Raw genomic sequence first — 19,713 nt, forward strand, 5'->3', positions numbered from 1 at the left:
GTGGAAATACTATTAAACTTGCACCATCTGGATATATTACTCATATCTGAATCACACTTCACCAGCAATAGTTTAATTAGAATAAGAAATTACAATATTTATAATACTAACCACCCAGATGGCACTGCGCATGGGGGCACAGCTGTAATCATCAGATCCTCAATAAAGCATAATGAATCAATCGCATATAGGACTGATGCAATTCAGGCGACAACTGTCACTATTCATGATAAACAGGGCGATATCAATATCTCCTCTGTTTACTGCCCTCCAAAACATAAGGTCACTGAAACCCAGTTTACTACGTATTTAAATTCTCTGGGCTACCGATTTATAACTGGTGGGGACTGGAACGCTAAGCATGAACAATGGGGATCAAGACTGATTACAACTAGAGGTAGGGAGCTCAAGAAAAGCATTGACATGAATCATCTTAGCACTATGTCTACCTCTGATCCTACATATTGGCCAACTGACCAAAATAGGCTTCCAGACGTGCTGGACTTCTTCATAACTAAAGGTCTATCAAGATTACATTTCAAAATAGAGTCTTGCCTGGATGGATCATCGGATCATATTCCTGTTATCTTAACAGTTAGTGCTAGTGTCATCAAATTCAAGAAAAAGCCAACACTCTATAACAAATTTACGGACTGGAATCTATTTCGAGAAATTATAGAAGATCAACTGGATTTAAAAATCCCTCTCAAATCCCCAGACGATATTGAAGACGGAACCACAAAATTTACGCAATTACTACAGGAAACCTGCTGGAACAGTACCCCGCAACTAAAAGAAAATACTCATAGGCCTATCAACGTTTCAACTGATATGCGCAAGAAAATTCTTGAAAAAAGGAGGCTTCGGCGCGTTTGGCACACCAGTAGACATCCTACGGACAAAACTGCTTATAACAGGGCGGCGAAATATTTAAAGGATGCGATTCGAGATGAGGAAGATGCAGTTGTGGCAGCTCAAATTGAGTCCCTCACTGCAACCAGCTCAACGAAATACTCTCTCTGGAAAGCGTGCAGAGTACATCAAACTCCAACTGGATTCAAACCCCCAATTCGTTTGTCAAATAATAAATGGGCTAAAACTCCACAAGAAAAAGCAAATGCATTTGCTAACCATCTTGCCTCAGTATGTAAACCTGTTGAAGACGAAAACCTCATCGAAGAAGGAATAGTAGTAAATGAGACTGTACATCAGGAACAGCAAACGGACCTTCCGCTTAAACTAACGACACCACGAGAAATAAGAATGTTAATTCAGAAAATGGAAGACAAAAAGGCACCAGGCTTTGACCTGATTGACAAGTACGTACTTAAAGAACTACCACGCAAAGGAGTTGTATACCTTACCACACTATTCAACAGCATTATGAGAATTGGACACTACCCGGCTCTATGGAAAGTCTCTCAAATTATTATGATACCTAAATTGGGCAAATCTCCATATGACATCACATCCTATCGACCAATTAGCCTTTTGCCAGTGGTGTCAAAGCTTTTCGAGAAAGTACTCTTTGAACGTTTGACACAAAGGCTCTCTGAAAAACAATAGAGCAAGTTCATAGAGTGTGTAAGGTTGTTCGAGATGCGTTTGAGCGTAAAAGTATTGCTCCGCAGCTTTTATAGATGTACAGCAAGCATTCGATAAAGTTTGGCATGAAGGCTTACTCTATAAAATCAAGAACCTCCTCCCATATAATCTATATTGGCTAATGGAGTCTTATCTCAGGGAAAGGATCTTCCAAGTAAAGGAGAATGAGTACACCTCGGCATTTTACGAAGTTCTGGCTGGGGTGCCACAAGGCTCCGTACTTGGTCCACTACTATATAGTATCTTCACAGCAGATATTTCGGAAACACAGGGAACAACCGTAGCCACCTTTGCAGATGATACAGCCATCTTAGCTTGTAGTAAAAATCAAGTGGAGGCTACAGATCTGTTACAAAATGCTCTCACAAAGATTGGTCTGTGGTTAAAGCAACGGAAAATTAAATTCAGCGCCTCAAAATCAGTTCACATAACTTTCACCCTTAGAAAAGGCAACTGTCCATCCGTGATGATGGGTTCGAGCACACTTCCCACTTGTGAAACTGTGAAATACCTGGGTATGCATCTTGATCGTCGACTCACTTGGTCTAAGCACATCCAAGCTAAAAGAGATGAGATTAATATCAAATACCGAGAAATGCAATGGCTGCTTGGAAGAAACTCAAAGCTGTCTACTGACAATAAGCTACTCATATACAAGACAATCCTTAAGCCAATCTGGACGTATGAGCTCCAGCTGTGGGGTTCTGCAAGTGTTACCAACATCAACAAAATTCAAAGAGCTCAAAACTACATATTGAAGCAAACCTGTAACGCACCCTGGTTTATTCGTAACTCGGAGGTTCATCACCACCTGGGGATCAACTCTGTCAAGGAGCAAATCTCTCAAACAATAAAACAATATAAAATCAAGCTGGACAGACATCCAAATAAACTTGCTGTTCAACTGACATTGCCTGATTATATGGTACGTCTTAAGAGACGTAAAATACTACACTTCAACAACCTGGCATAAGCTGGAATATCTGAGGCTGGATTCTCAATGGAGAATCATCTCTCACGATACGACTGATTGCATGATATAAATAAAAAAAAAAAAAATAAAAAAAAACCTTAGACCTCTCAAATAATAGTTATGCGTCATCTAAAACCTGTACTGGTTGTATGACATAGATACCCTATCGTTCTTCATTAATATTGATACAAATAACTTAATCACAAAGCGTCACATCCTATCTGTTATCAGTCAAATTTTCGATCCACTGGGCCTTGTTGGTCCCTGTATTGTGGAAGCTAAAATAATACTGCAGAAATTATGGATTAATAAATACGGTTGGGACGATTTTCTAGCACTCTAAATTATTTTAATAATATGAGAATATCACGATGGATTTCATGTAACAATTCTATTTCATATGAAATTCATGTGTTTAAGGATGCATCCACTAAAGCTTATGGTGCAGCTCTATACGTTCGTTCCATAGACAACAAATGTTCAGTAAATGTGCAATTATTAGTCTCTAGAAACCGCGTAGCACCTATCAAACCCACAACGGTTCCTCGTCTCGAGTTATGTGGTGCGCTATTAGGTACAAGGTTCTGGACTCTCTTACTGTACCTATTTCTCGATGTCAATTCTGGTGTGGCTGTCTACCCCACCGAATCAGCTTAAACAGTTTGTCAGAAATCGTGTTAACGAAATACAAGAGGCAACCGCTAAATACTCGTGGAGCTACGTACCGTCGAGAGACAACCCAGCAGATCTTGTGTCCCGTGAGATTAAAGCCGATCTTATTATCGACTCCACTTTATGGTGGTCAGGCCCGTCCTTTCTCTCCAACAACTCTAGTCACTGGCCGAAAATACCTAACGATAACATAGAACAAGATCTACCGGAAGTTTTATCTCATTTTATTGACAATTCAAATATTTATACACATAAATGTTATTCTATTATACATGACTTAACTATTAAATATTTAAATTTTAACTATTTACAACGAATCATAACCTACTTACAAAGATATATATACAATTTTAAAAATTAAAATAACAAAAGATATGGATATTTATCTATTAAAGAACTACAGCTTCAGTAACTTGTATAATTCGTAGTGCTCAACTCGATATGTTTCCTGTAGCGATTGAAATCATTAAGTCAGGACAAACACTGCCACGTAAAAATAAATTAACTTCATTGTCTCCGTTTTTAGACTGCAACGACATTATTCATGTAGGTGGCAGGCTTGACAATTCCCCATATGAATACAACATTAAATAGCCCATACTCTTATGTAGTAAACACCATCTCACTAGGGCTCTATTTGACATGTATCACAGACGTCTTCTGCATGCCGGTCCACAATTGCTTTTAGCAAATATACGGCAAAATTGCTGGCCTTTAGGAGGCAGAAACTTATCTAAAAGTGTATTACATGTTTCAGATATAAAGCACAAAACTTACAGCCTATTACTTTTGACAGCCTTTTACTATGGGACAGCTGCCTACAGAAAGGACACTACTAGAATTCCCTTTTTATAACACTACTAGTGTACATAAGCCGGGCCTATATTGATAGCGAGCCGTAAAGGGAGAAGGTGTCAATTAATAAAATCCTACATCAGCATCTTTGTTTGTCAAGCAGTGAAAGCTGTTCATCTGGAGATGGTTACAGACCTCACGAAAGAATCATATATGGCAGCTCTAAACCGTTTCGTATCTCGTAGAGGTAAACCGCGCAATATCTTATCTGACAACGGTACCAATTTTGTTGGTGCTAGTAATGAGTTGCAACGATTTTTAGATACTTCAAATGTCGCTACAGATATGGCTCAAGAAGGTATACAATTTTCCTTTGCTCCGCCATACTCACCTCATTTTAATGGTCTTGCTGAAGCAATTGTTTGTTCTACGAAACATCACCTAAAAAGGTTTTTTTTTATAACACAGGGGACAAACGAGCATGCGGCTCACCTGATGGTAAGTGATTACCGCCGCCCATGAGCACCCGCAACACCAGGGGAATTGCAAGTACGTTGTCGGCCTTTTAAAAAGGAATAAGCTCTTTTTTTGAAGGTTTCAATATCGTATCGGTTCGGAAATACCATTGCTGGGAGGTGATTCCACAATGTGGTTGTGCGAGGCAAAAAGTTTCTAGAAAACCGTACTGTGGAAGACCGCCATTCATCCAGATGATCAGGATGGTATTTCAGTTTCTGGCGGGTGGTACGGTGGTGAAACACTCCTCGTGATATATGCGGTAGAAAATGCACAGAGATGCAATATCTCGCCGCAAAGCCAATGGGTCAAGTCTGTCACATAGACGTTGATTACCAATGATTCTGGCTGCTCGGTTCTGAATGCGGTCAAATGGAAGTAGATGGTATTGTGGTGCTCCCGCCCAGAGATGAGAACAGTATTCCATATGCGGCCGGATCTGCGCCTTGTATAATTGCAAGCGATGGGCCGCCGTGAAATACCGTCTCACTCTACTGAGCACACCAAGCTTTTTGGAGGCTATTTTAGCCTTGCCCTCCAAATGACCGCAAAACTGAACGTCACTGAATATATCAACGCCAAGGACCTCGAGATTTGGCTTCACATCAAGGAGAGTGTCTTGAAACTGAGGAGATACGATAAATGGATTCTTTTTAGCGGTAAACGCGCAAACTTGTGTCTTCTTGGGGTTGAATTGAACACAATTTTCCTGACCCCAAACCGAAACTTGATGGAGTGAAGTGTCGATTTCGGACATAAGTTTGTTCCGGTACTCTATAACTTTTGCCTGCGACATATTAGCATGGCCGCTGTACAAGGCATCTCCGGTACTGTCATCCGTATAGCAATGAATGTTGTTAACTTGTAACATGTCATTGATATGCAGAAGGAACAGAGTCGGAGATAGCACACAGCCTAGTAGAACACCAGCATTCATAGAGTGTGGGTCGGAGCAAGCACCATCGAAAAACATCTTGATGCTCCGATCAGCGACAAAGCTGGCGACCCATTTGCATAACTTCGCAGGCAACCCAAAGGATGGTAGCTTTGAAAGAAGAGCCTTGTGCCAAACCCGATTAAATGCCTTCGCAATATTCAGACTAACAGTTAGGGCCTCCCCCTTACTCTCAATAGCCTCTGCCCATCGATGTGTCAAATACGCTAGAAGATCACCAGCCGACCGACCCTGGCGAAAGCCATATTGACGATCAGAAATCAATTGGTTCACTTCTAGGTATCGTAGGAGTTGACGGTTGACAATCGAATCCATGATCTTTGAGAATAAGGTCGTCTGTTTTAGGGAAGGAAGTTACTGATTTAGATTGGTCATGCGTACTGTCCGCCTCTTCAATAAACGATAAGGTGTTCGTTTTTAACCAATATATACTCCAAATCTTTGACAAGCATGCTCCGGTTCACCTTGTCAGAGCTAAAAGGCAGCCAGCTCCCTGGATAACTGGAGTGCGCATGGCTTTGAGAAAGCGTAATCGTGCATTTAGAGTTTACAAAAGGGATCGTTGTGAAGAGAACTGGAAGGCTTTCAAAATTGCGCGCAATCGTTGCAACTATATGGTAAGAGCTGCTAAACGCCGTCATATCCACTCGAACATTCTAAATACCTCTTCGGCCAATACCTGGAAGTTTCTAAAGTCACTTGGGCTGTGCAAACAGTCTGATGATTTTTCCTCATCTATTTCATTAAATGACCTAAATAGGCACTTTTCCTCAGTTCCCACATTGAATGATTTTCAGAAATCTATCTCTTTAGCTGAAATAACTTCATGGCCTAAACGTCCTATTGATGAATTTTTATTTTCGCCAGTTACTGATGATGAAGTCCACAAGATAATCTCCTCAATTAAATCCAATTGTATTGGTTTTGATGATGTGAGTAGGATTATGATTATTCTCTTACTCGAACATTTGCTACCTATCATTACTCACATCATCAATTCTTCTCTACTCTCCTCCGAATTTCCTACATCCTGGCTTAAAGCATTTGTGCTTACCCTTCCTAAAGTTTCCTCCCCACAACTCCCTAAGGACTTTAGACCTTTTTTTTTTTTTTTTTTTAACGTGTGGAAAAATCTTCAAAAGACCGTCACCCCGCCGGAGGGATGGCGAGGTGGTGTGTGGGACTTGTACCCACTAAAAAACCACACGGTGTACCTACGAGCGCCTATGCCGGAGCCAGGGGATTCGCAAGTGCATTCTACCCCAGCTCCGACGGCGACGGCCCGCCCTGTAGATGTTGTAGGGCAGGCCCCATCTCGTTTTGTGGTTAGGGCGACCTATTTCGCCCTACTCCATTGTGGAGGCGTGTGGGTACACACGCACACCTCCGGGGCCTTTGGATTGGGGGACTGCCTCCCTCAAGGCAGTCACCCCGGCCCCAGTGGGGGATAGAGGGGGGCGGAGTTGGGTACGCCCCCACCTCTAGGCCTGGCTCTTCTGCGGCGGAGGGAAGCGGGACGATCTGACTCCCGCTCCCTTTCCGCCGCCTCCTTCCGCGAGATAACTTCCTCGCAGAAGGAGCTCACCGCCAGCCACGATCTCTCGCTACTGATCATCCTCCGAACTAAATTCGGCAGCGAGAGATCGTCCCCCACTATTCGTGTGAGGACACGGCGCTCACTCTCGAACGCTGGACATTCGTCCAGCGTGTGTTGCGCCGTGTCCTCCACACCTCCGCACTCGTGGCAGCCGGTCGTCGGCTCCTTCCTCGCCACATGACACAGATACCGCCCGAAGCACCCGTGCCCGGACAGTATCTGTGTCATGCGGTACGTCAGTGGCCATCTCCTATTCATCCACCTTTTGAGGATGGGACGGACAGCCTCGACGGTCCTCAGGCCGGCCGATGGACTGGCCAGCCTTTCTCTCCACCTGATCCTGAGGATCCGCCGAAAGTCGGACCTCCGCGCTCCAATCTCCGGGCCAGCGGGTGCCTCCCCCATGGAACGTCGCTCCGCGCGCCAGTGGTACACTGACGCGTGGAGCTCCGCTACCAAGTCCCACGGAGGAGACCCCGCCAGCAGACCCGCCGCTTCCCCGGATATGGTGCGGTAGCCTCTAATGGCCCTGATGGCCATGGCCCTGTGTGGCCTGTTAAGGCAGGCCACATTTTCCCTTCCTAGGGCCCCCACCCAGATGGGGGCCCCATACAGGGCCATGGACCGCATCACGCCGAGGTATAGGCGGTGGGGTCCTTCTCCCGGGCCATTCACGTTTGGCAGCAGCCAGCTAAGAGCGCCGGCGGCTGCCATAAGGCGAGGGACCAGGTTCCGGAAATGAGCGCGGAAGCTCCAACGGCTGTCCAGGTCAAGCCCCAAATACCTAATACAGGGCTTGACCCCACCCTCTGGCCACTGACGACCAGCTGGGCATCCGGAGGTGGCGCGCGCCGAGGGCCATGAAAACATAGGACCTCGGTCTTCTCCAGCGCCACCTGGAGCCCAAGCCTCCTTATTCGGCCGACGACCAGTGCCACGCTTGCCGTGGCAAAGCGGGTAGCTTCCCGTAGGTCCCGCCCCCGGGCAGTGACCAAGGTGTCATCCGCGTAACACACGAGGTCAGTGCCCGTTAAAAGGGCGCCCCGCAGGTTCCAATCATACCCGATGTTCCACAGGATCGGGCCCAGAACCGATCCCTGTGGAACACCGCGTTGCATTTCCCTCGACACTACAACGCTGTTCCGCCCCGTGCAGAGCACAGACCTGTCTTCGAGATAGGCCCCGATCACGTCCCGAATGTAGGGAGGCGCGCGATGGTACTGCAGCGCCTCCCTAATAGTCGCAAAGGGCAGGGTGTTGAAGGCGTTCTTAATGTCTAGAGAGACCGCCAACAACACCCCACCCTGGGACGTCGCCTCTTCCGAGAGGGAGCGCACACGCGAGATCGCGTCGATCGTCGAGCGCCCCTCTCGGAACCCGAACTGCTTCGGGCTGAGATCGGGACCTACCTGGGACAGGTGTTGGACGAGTCGGCCCGCCAAGATTCGCTCGAAGAGCTTGCCGATCTCGTCCAACAGCACTATGGGGCGGAACGCCGAGGGAACCACCGAACCTGCGGGGTGCTCCGCTTTGCGGAGCAGGACCACTCTACCCGCTTTCCACTGATTGGGAAACCGTCCCGACTCCAGACACGCGTTGAACAAGCGCCGGAGTCGGTCCCCTAGGGTGTTTAGGGCCAAGGCCAGGACGCGGCCGTGGATACCATCCGGACCCGGGGCGACATTCTTGCCCCGGAGTTTATCCACGGCCGCGACGAACTCCTCCTCGGTAATGGCAGGAACCGTTCCATTCCATTTGTATATTGTCAGGTACTGGTTCATCCCAACCGACCTTTAATAACCAAATTTGCTGCAAGATAATTTTAGCTCTTACTACACATGGACTTAATAAACCTAATGGATCGAATATTCTAAATATAGAGGAAAGTACTGCACGCTTACTTAAATTAGCGGTTTCCACAGAGCATGGAAATTTAATAGGAAAATGAAGTGTGTCAGTGGGCGGATTCCAACCAATTCCCAAGGTACTTGTTGACTCACTGAATGATAAATCATCATTATTTGAATTGTTTTGCACAATAGACGGTAAATTGGTTTTAAACTTCCTAAGATTAAAACAACCTTTTTGAAGGACCTCGGAAACAGCTTTGTGAATGTAACGCAAATCATGTTCATTTTCAGCTCCAGTAATTAGATCATCGATGTAAAAATCTCGTTGTATAATGGTTTTTACTTTTTTATCTGGACTTTCTTCCCCTAATTGCCATAAACAGCGTGTACTTAAATAACTTGAGCTAGCCATTCCGTATGTTACGGTATTAAGTTCATAGGCCTTAATAGGCTCAGACTCGTCTTCCCTCCATAAAACCAATTGAAACTTGCGATCTCTCTTAGCTACTTGAATTTGTCGATACATTTTTTCTACATCTCCAGTAAGGAGATACTTATGTTGACGAGCTCTAATTAAAATAGAAAAAAGTGTATCCTGCATATTGGGCCCCACCATAAGAAGGTCATTGATAGACTGGCCTGAAGACGATGGAGCAGAACCATCAAACACAACCCTTATTTTCGTCGATTCACTTGTGTCTTTAAACACAGCATGATGACATAAAAAATAAGCTTCATCATATTCAGTTAATGTACATTCGGAGAGATGTCCCAATTCTGAGTATTCTCGCATAAATTCAATATATTGTGTCTTCAAACTTGATTGCTTTCTGAATTTTCTTTCTAAACTTACTAAACGCCTTTTAGCCAAGGTATATGATTCGCCTAAACAATCAGGAGAATCCTTTACAGGAAGATGAACGCAAAAACGACCTGTATTTAATCTAGTAGTATGTGATAAAAAATGCCTTTCGCATGCCTTCTCCTCTTCGCTAAGTAGTGATTTTAGTGAAACCTCTTCGATTTCCCAAAACTTAGTGAGCTCTTGATGAATGTTATCATCTGGTTTTGTAGTTACGGTATGATGGCATTGAGTACTAGCTTGTTTGTAACAGAAGTTGGTATAAATGGGACCAGAGATTAACCAACCAAATTGGGAATTCCTTAATTTAGGGTGCTTCGGACCTAAGGAATGCTGCTCACAACCTAGGATATCCCAAAAAATATCGGCACCAATTAGGATTTCAATGGGTGCTGGATGGTTGAAGTTAGGGTCAGCAAGGATAACATTGTTAGGCAAATTAATATTATTTATGTCTATTTTTGCCTTAGGTAAATCGCCTGTTATTTCTGGTAATATTAGGAAACCCAATGTGACGTTAAATGGCTTTGTTAAAGATTTCAACTGCGCCACACAAGTTTCTGTAACCTTATTAAAAACATTATTACCTACGCTAATAACATTAACCAACTGATTACTATTTGATTTTAATGACAATCTATTTTTTAGATTATTCGTCATGAAGGATGATTGGCTGCCGCAATCTAACAATGCACGGACTCTTTCCTTTTGGAGTGTAATCGGATTAACTACTTCTATTAAAGCAGTGGACAATAAGACTTGAGAGACATTTTCATTTGCCAAATTAACAATTGTATCAGTAGCGTTATGAGAGGATTGCGGTGGTGAGGAAGATGTACTTACGTCAGTGACTGAGCGATGTAATAAACTATTGTGCCTCCTTTTGCAAATGCGACAAGGTCCCAAGCGACAGTTTCGTGTTGCGTGACCCGACCTTAAGCAATTGCTACATAATTTTAACTTATGTACTTCATTTATACGTTCTTCTATGTCCTTAGCTTTAAAGGAAGTGCAGTCATAAATGCGGTGCTTTCCATTACATATAACGCAAGATATAGAAGGAGCACTTACTTCGTTGGTGCAAGCAAACGATTTAATATGTGGTCTTTCAAATTTGGAGTTAGATCCCTTTGGCAAAGAAATAAATTTATTACTGGTAGAGCTACGACTTAATGATTCTAGAACGTCAGCACGATCGATTAAAAACTTACTAAATTGTTTTAAATTAGGAATGTCATCCAATGTACCACGCCATTCCTCCCATTTTCGAAGAGTATTATTATCTAATTTTGAACTCATGATGTGTATGATTAAAATATCCCACTTGTCCGTGGGTTGACCCAAGTTGCCCAATGCTCGTAAATTCTTTGTCACATGATCAACTAAAAATCTAAGTGCCTTATCAGATTCACGGACTATGTTTTGAAGGTTCAATAACGAATCTAAATGATGTTTGATTAACTGGCGTTTATTGTCATACCGCTCACACAATAAATTCCAAGCCGTTTCGTAATTATTACTAGATACTTCCAAATTAGATATTACACGAGCTGCATCTCCTTCTAAATAAGAAGTTAAATAATAAAATTTGTGAATTGGTGCAATACGCTCATTATTATGAATAATAGACAAGAATGTGTCCTTAAATTCAAGCCACCGGAAGTAGGTCCCATCATACTTGGCAATTTGTACGTGTGGTATTTTAAATCCCAATTCATGCTGACCAGCGGGAGACGACATTTGAGTAGAATTCAGGTCTTTATAATTACTATCATCTCTATGGTTATTTTGTTGATGTTTCTGAATAATACTCTGAGCAACGGCCGTATTAGTCACAAATAACTGTTCCATATCATCCCTCTCATCTATCTCACTATCTAAATTACTGGAATTTAAAACCTCTATTCGATTTTGCAATGTATCAAACCGGCTAGAAAGTGATTCAAATCTACTGAGCTTAATTGTTAATTCACTAAACTCTAATGGAGTTAATATCTCCTTACACGAAATACTGACTATATAATTTTTAAATTTTGTAATTTGACCCTTAATAGAACTGCGTTTTACCATTAGGTCTTGCAAGTCTGAAGAGCCAGAATCCATGTTGTTGATATACTTTTTGATAGAAGAAAGTTATATTATGACTCGATAACAACACACGATTGATTTCGATGTTTGATAATTTAATATTGCTTTACTCAATATCAAACTAATAGATTAGTAGTAAATAAAATGTTTAAATATTGCTCACGCTCCTCCTGTGACTTGACGAATGAACAGGAACCCGGTTCTGCACTTACTCTTAAGAAACGAGTGTGCGGTCCGAATTAGTCCCAACCAAAACAGTGACTCAATCACAGATTATCTGGAATTTACAAAATGTGACATTTATTATAAGTAGTTACTATACGTACAATATTTTCTGCATTAATTTAATATGAAATACAGTATAATCCACGTTTAGATGCACAAATTAACGACAGACAGCTATTATTAAAGTTTGTAAATAGATATATATAAATGAATAAACTTAACGTTTATTCATTACCATACATGTACCTACGAAAATTAAAACAACCTTAAATATTATAATTATTAAAACACTCGTACCTTGTATTCGAATATTGTTATACTACTACGCTATTTAAAAATATATTGAAGCACAAGTGAAGTCTATATATAAATTGGAGCAAAAGAAAACGTTTCTCTTGGGAATCTATGGAATAGGAATTGTACTGAAAGACGGGAATTATTAGGAATTGATAATGGTATGAACACTTAGCTGCATCGGCTTGGCTGCGGTGTGCTGTCTTGGGCAAATACCGGCGTTGGCTGCGATGACTTGCTGTTCTAGTTATTCTTATAATTACAATAATATTGCAACCCGTTGATTTGAAGAAATTTGATACAATTTGATTGTTGGTTGTCGTCTGATTTGTTTTGTGATTTCTTCTTTTCCTCAGATATTGGTTCGTAGTACGGTCGCCAGATGTTAGGTTTTGTATTTCTTGATATAAATAAAATGAATTATCTTGAATGGAACGTATATTTCTCTTTTTACAATAATATTTCTTAGCGAGATGTAAAAGAATGTTACTTCACTTAAGTCACAGACAATATGATAAAAATTTTATGACGGTGGTAATAAAACAAAAGTACGCTACTATCCGTTACGAATATGAGTATTGCCTTTAACAAACATGCAGGCGTTAACACCCACACTTTTGAGACTCACTGACTGTATTTTATTAATTTATAGTTATTTAAATTTTAGTGTAAAGTAGCTTAAAGTTTTCTATGAATATTTAATTCATGTGGGCTTTCTGTATGTAATTTTTAAGACGTTTCTCAGTTATTGTAAATTGTTTTTTATATTGCAGTTGGCCGGCGGTTAGTGCAAAGTATGAGTGTTGGTGCATCGCGTTCTTTTTACCTTTATTTATTTTTGTTTTATATAGTGTAATAATATTATTTTTATTTTATTAAGTATTTATATATATATATATATATACATATATTTCTAATTTATTTACATTTACATATTTTAATGTCTGACAATGAATCTTTTTACTCGGCCCACAGTTCTAATGAATCTTTTGAGTCTCTTGATATGTCCCTGTTAGATGCATCTCTTTCTACAAATATTTGCAATTAATTAGTAAACACACACCGTAATCTAAACATTTGTCATATTAATGCTCAGTTTACCCCAACATCATAGTGAATTGATGAATACCTTTAATATGAATGCTGTCGACGCGATCTTGGTTTCTGAAACGTGGTTAAAACCCTCTGTGATGTCCACTTCTATTAGTTTACCGGGGTATTTCCTTATACGGAACGATCGTATTGACAGGCGAGGTGGAGGGGTTGCTATTTACTTACGCAGTGGCTTCCCTTATAAAACTTTAGCTACCTCTGCCGCGCCCGGTGGTGCTGAATATTTATTCGTGGTAGTTGATGTTAGGGGAAGTAAGATTGTTCTCGGTGTTATATATTGTCCTCCTTCCACTGATTACTTCCATGACGTTGAGTCTATTTTCGAGAACATTATGGCGGAGCACGCACATCATGTTATCATGGGTGACTTTAACACTGATTTGCTCAAAGACACTCACAGATCTCGTAAGCTACGCGATATTGTGCAGTCGGTGGGCCTTTCAGTGTTACCCCTTAGTGCTACCCACACTAACAATGACTCCCATGACACCTGGCTTGATCATATTTATGTGTCCTCACCTGAGTTCATATTAAAACATGGTCAATTTCCTGCTCCTGGATTCTCCAGACACGATCTCATTTATATCTCCTACAACATAAAAACCTTCAAGCCCAAGCCTACCGTCGTTCGTCTGCGTAGTTTTGCTAAAGTTTACACGTATGGTTTAGGGAAGGAAGTGACTGATTTAGATTGGTCATGCGTACTGTCCGCCTCTTCAACAAACGATAAGGTGTTCGTTTTTAACCAATATATACTCCAAATCTTTGACAAGCATGCTCCGGTTCACCTTGTCAGAGCTAAAAAACAGCCAGCTCCCTGGATAACTACGGGAGTGCGCATGGCTTTGAGAAAGCGTAATCGTGCATTTAGTTTACAAAAGGGATCGTTGTGAAGAGAACTGGAAGGCTTTCAAAATTGCGCGCAATCGTTGCAACTATATGGTAAGAGCTGCTAAACGCCGTCATATCCACTCGAACATTCTAAATACCTCTTCGGCCAATACCTGGAAGTTTCTAAAGTCACTTGGGCTGTGCAAACAGTCTGATGATTTTTCCTCATCTATCTCATTAAATGACCTAAATAGGCACTTTTCCTCAGTTCCCACATTGAATGATTTTCAGAAATCTATCTCTTTAGCTGAAATAACTTCATGGCCTAAACGTCCTATTGATGAATTTTTATTTTCGCCAGTTACTGATGATGAAGTCCACAAGATAATCTCCTCAATTAAATCCAATTGTATTGGTTTTGATGATGTGAGTAGGATTATGATTATTCTCTTCTACTCGAACATTTGTTAGCTATCATTACTCACATCATCAATTCTTCTCTACATTCCTCCGAATTTCCTACATCCTGGCTTAAAGCATTTGTGCTTCCCCTTCCTAAAGTTTCCTCCCCACAACTCCCTAAGGACTTTAGACCTATTTCAATCCTGCCCTTCCTCTCAAAAATTTTAGAAGCTGTTGTCCACAAACAATTATCTGCTTTTGTATTGACTAACAAACTGTTGAGTCCTTACCAATCAGGTTTTCGTCCTGGACACAGCACTACTACTGCTGTACTGAAAATCACCGAGGATGTGAGGGAGGGCATGGAACAATCCAAATTAACTGTTCTGGTATTGGTTGATTTTTCCAACGCATTTAACACGGTTGATCACGACATCCTACTCGCCATCCTTGCACATCTTGGGTTTTAATCATCAGTCGTGAAATGGTTTGCCTCTTATCTTCGTGGTCGTCAGCAAGCAGTCCGTGTAAACCAGTCTTTTTCTGACTGGTGCGAGCTTGTCGCTGGCGTTCCGCAAGGCGGAATTTTGTCTCCTTTACTTTTTTCTATCTTTATTGATTTTATCACTACAAATCTCAAATGCTCTTACCATCTATATTCAGATGATCTTCAGGTATACTCTCAAGCTGTAGCTTCTGAGCTTGGTGAGGCCATCGATAATCTGAATATTGATCTCGATCATATTCTCAAATGGTCCAAAAAGTTTGGTGTTTCTATTAATCCTTCCAAGTGTCAGGCTATAATCCTTGGAAGCAAACAACAACTTAGCAAAATTGAGTTTGGCACTTTGCCTCTAGTTCTCATCAGAGTCTGCGTACCATCTCAATCAAACTATTACCTACAGTGCGCATGTTAAAAATCTCGGCTTGTTGATGGACAGTACTCTTAGCTGGAACAAACATGTTAACGAGATCAGTCGTAAAACTACAGTGACACTACAAATAAACAATCACATAAATAGATGCTTATCATTTTTATTGCTTTGTTACTACAACGCATGTCCATACTGTAATAGATATTCGTTATTTCTCACGCTTTATATATTTCAAATCCGACATAATTATTATAAATTAAATTTTAATATGAATATTTTAATTTTGATTAATTATTGTTATATTATTTCTTTTCAATAAAAAATGTAAAATGAAGTTAGGTTTATGGAATGCGGGTTCTCTGGGTACACACCACGACGAATTCTTAGTGGCCATGGAACGTCATGATGTTGACATCATGGCGATAAACGAGACCTGGTTGAGAGAGGGGGCGGAAGGACGTGCCCCGTCTGTACCCGGCTACCGACTGTGTCACATGCCTCGGCCGCCAGAAGTACGTACGCGCGATGGTGGCGTAGGTTTCTACATTAAGCACGATGTGTCGGTTAGATATGTACCCCACCCCACTTCCACGGGCGTAGAACAGATGTGGCTATCCTTATCAATAAATGGAAGAAGGCTAGTTATAGGTACGGCATACAGACCCCCTTGGCTCAATACTGATACTTTTTTAGATGGCCTAGCTGAAACGATTAGTTCAGTTACATGGTGCAGTGACATTATACTTATGGGAGATTTTAATATAAACTTACTCGATTCATCGTCTTGTGATACGAGAAAGTTGAATAGTTTTCTAACATGTTTCGGATTAACCCAACGTGTTGACAAACCCACACATTTCACGTCACACTATGAGACGCTTATTGACCTAATATGTACAGACATGAGGGAAGTCACGGTAAATGTCAGTCACATACACGACCTAGGACACCATGCATTAATTACGTGCCAATTAAATTTTTTTAAACCTAAATTTTCCCCAATAAACAAAACAATGCGTTCGCTAGCAAATTTAACAGAGACCTAAATATCATTCGTTGAGATCACATAGGAACTTTGCATGATGTCAACGACATGGTGGCTGTATTCATAACTTGATTTATTTATTTGACACTCATGCTCGTTACGAAATCATGAAACATTGAAAACGCTGTATAGGCAGCGGCCTCAATACGGCGCATCGTACCATGCGCCGAAACGTGCCGTCGAGTCAGCAAAACTGAAATGTTAAAATCGACCAAAGAACGCTATCGTGACGTCACGGACGTCTTGGTGTACAGTACATCGTTACGTCAAATTATTTGTTAAAAATAAAAATATAGTTATAATTGTTGTGAAAATTTGTTTATTTTAATAGCAGTGATACAGTACTTAATATTGAGTGTTATCTAATAATAATATACAGTAATTGCAGAGTTGTCCTTGTGATAGTGGCGATTTGGAAGTTCGTTGGTGACGGTATATTTGAAAAATTCAGTGCATTACAATACTAAGTAAATAGTTATCAGCGCCATCTTTTGACACCCGTTCACATCAACAAGTATCGATCGATAACAGTGCCATCTGTTGACACGCGTTAACACCAATAAGTAGCGATCTATTTTATTTGAAACAGAAGAATGGTTGTAAATTGTGGTGCTCGTGGAAAGTTCCTCTCACCGGCAGATGGCGCTGTATGCACTAAATGTAAAAATATTTACCACGCAGCTTGTTTGGGGCTTCCAAACTTAGCTAAACTTAGACCTGGCTGGATTTGTCCTGGGTGCTCAATGAACATGCCTAGAGATAACTCATCCGAAACACCTGTAAAGGGTATGAGCAGCACATATACCATGGACAAGCGTGAGAGGCAGAATGTGGCGGATGATGAATCGATGGATTGCACGGCGTTGAATACCACGGAGGAGTTTAAAATAGAGCTGGCACTGGAAATTAAAGATTTTAGAAGTGAGCTGAAATGTGTGCGAGAAGAAATGAAGGTTCTTCGTCAGGAAATGGCAGAATACAGAGCTTCGGTCGCCGCCTGTAACAGTCGAATAGACAACATGGAGCGAAGGCTAGACGTAGTAGAGCAAAAGGTTTCGGAGGCTGGTGTGGGCCGCACAGCTGAGCTAGAGGAAGTGGTACATTCGTTACAATCCCAGTTAAATGAACGAGACCAGGAGTTACTCTCAAATGATGTTGAGATAGTGAACATACCGGAGTTACAGGGAGAAAATCCGTATCACATAGCATCGGTGGTAGCAGCCAAGCTGGGTGTGCCGCTGGAGGAGCGCGACATAGTCTCCGTGTCCCGAGTGGGGGGGCGCCGCGCGGCGGGGGGCGAGCAGGCGTCCGGCCGCCCGCGCCCTCTAGTTGTTACGTTCGCCCGACGCTCATTGCGGGACCGACTGCTCCCAAGGCGCTCGAGTAAGGCGAGGAATTACGACACTAGACCTGAAAGTATCGAGAGAGGCACATAGAGTCTATATCAATGAAAGACTTAGTCGATACAATAGAAATCTGTTCTACAAGTCCCGAGAAGCCGGTCGTGAAAAGGGCTGGAGGTATATATGGACAAGAAATGGAAAGATTTTTGCACGCAGGAGCCAGGACGGTATAGCGCATAGAATAAAACTTGAAACAGACATTATTAAGTTTTTTGGCAGTGAAGTGGTTAGTCCCAATAATAAAGTATAGGTTGCATTTTAATATATTTATTATTTATAATCAAAGAATTAGCAAATGTAGGAATAATTTTATAGTGTTAGGCAATGGGTGCTGTGATCCCTGTATTTGTGTACAAATAATAATGATAAGTATATATCAGTATAACATTTATTTAGCAAATTCTCTTTATTTTTTTGGTTTAAGCTATAGTTATAAATTGTTTGCACTAGTAGTATGTGTACATTGCTCTTGTAATTTGATTCATTTTATTAATGTTTATATGTGTATGTACATGGAATGTAGAAATATATATTGGCTCTTATATTTGTTAGTAGAAGAACAGTTAGGAATAACCACCATGAAATATAGTATATGGACAATTCTTTGTATGTGTAGTAATATGTATAGTAATATAATGAAGAATGGGTGGGAAAACATATATTTTAGTGTACTGAATTATTACTATGGAATGTTGGCTTATATAATGTTAATTTTTTTAGTCAATTGGTGGAGTAGATGTGCGGCTGTGTTGATTGACGTCATGTGGTTGTTATGTCTTATGTATCTAGTATATATTTACCTGCATTTTATAACAAGTCATAGCATTTGTGCAACATATTATATAGATATCGGACAATGTATATATCGATTGCTACAAAACTTAAAATAGAGTTCAAATCGCGTCATATTAAGTTGGGACTTTTCAATGCAGGTTCTTTGTGTACTCGACAGGACGAATTTGTAGCCGCCATGGGCCGATATTCTATAGACATTGTGGCAATAAATGAGACGTGGATTAGGGGGGGAGGAGGCCCGTGCGCCGTTTGTACCTGATTATCGCTTGCGCCCTTCCCCGCGACCCGACGCAGTGCGAGGAGGACGTGGTGGGGGGGTAGGATTTTATATACGAAATAACATAGGTGCCAGGGTGTGTCCCCACCCGGGTGATGGGAATGTCGAGCAGTTGTGGATTCGTTTTAAAATAAATACGGCCACAGTCATTATTGGCACTGCATACCGTCCACCATAGCAAGACATCAATCTTTTTCTGGATGCACTGACAGAGTCCATAACTGCATTTACTGGATTTGACCATTTGTTTCTGTTGGGAGATTTTAATATAAATTTGTTAAACAATGACAACAAAGTAAGGCTTTTTCAAAATTTTCTTCAGTGCACATCTCTTAATCAATATGTAAATGAACCAACACATTTCACAGACCACAGTGAAACATTGATTGACGATTACGTCAAATTGTAGGAGTATCAGAACAAATTATTGTTCTGATACTCCTACAATTAAAAATGTGACAGTTAATTATATACCAGAATTGGGTGCTCATGCATTGATATCAGCGGAGCTATCTTTAAACAGAGTTAAACCGGTACCAT

The 19,713-nt window shown here is 41.3% G+C and overlaps 3 protein-coding genes across 3 annotated transcripts; all 3 read right to left on the reverse strand.

The window, feature by feature from the left end:
* Window positions 1-2,795: 2,795 nt before the first annotated feature.
* LOC131847802 (uncharacterized) lies at window positions 2,796-7,485 on the reverse strand. The gene is made up of 2 exons (XM_059197493.1): window positions 6,947-7,485; window positions 2,796-2,856 (listed from the first exon to the last, which is right to left on the reverse strand). The coding sequence occupies exons 1-2, from the start codon at window positions 7,369-7,371 to the stop codon at window positions 2,796-2,798; spliced, it is 486 nt and encodes a 161-aa protein (XP_059053476.1). The 5' UTR covers window positions 7,372-7,485.
* A 60-nt stretch (window positions 7,486-7,545) lies between these two features.
* Window positions 7,546-7,896, reverse strand: LOC131845131 (uncharacterized; the record flags this gene model as incomplete). Its single annotated transcript, XM_059194201.1, has 1 exon — window positions 7,546-7,896. A coding segment is annotated over one exon (351 nt), but the record flags the coding sequence as incomplete, so codon positions are not given.
* Window positions 7,897-8,811: 915 nt separating this feature from the next.
* On the reverse strand, window positions 8,812-11,928 carry LOC131847882 (uncharacterized). The gene has a single exon (XM_059197612.1). It carries the CDS (start codon window positions 11,926-11,928, stop codon window positions 8,812-8,814), a length of 3,117 nt encoding a protein of 1,038 aa, XP_059053595.1.
* Between the last annotated feature and the right edge of the window lie 7,785 nt (window positions 11,929-19,713).

This window comes from Achroia grisella, unplaced genomic scaffold, assembly GCF_030625045.1.
Source record: "Achroia grisella isolate CSIRO2021 unplaced genomic scaffold, CSIRO_AGI_Agris_v1 utg1056, whole genome shotgun sequence".
In the NCBI taxonomy this organism is placed as follows: domain Eukaryota; kingdom Metazoa; phylum Arthropoda; class Insecta; order Lepidoptera; family Pyralidae; genus Achroia; species Achroia grisella.

Bases quoted from the DNA above. Each gene is read 5' to 3' on its own strand.
- LOC131847802 (XM_059197493.1), bottom strand. From the start codon at position 7,371: ATGAATAGGAGATGGCCACTGACGTACCGCATGACACAGATACTGTCC. The intron at 2,857-6,946 runs GTGACTGCCTTG...GTATTATTTTAG, and splicing joins TATCCCCCACTGGGGCCGGG to CTTCCACAATACAGGGACCA.
- LOC131847882 (XM_059197612.1), bottom strand. From the start codon at position 11,928: ATGGATTCTGGCTCTTCAGACTTGCAAGACCTAATGGTAAAACGCAGT.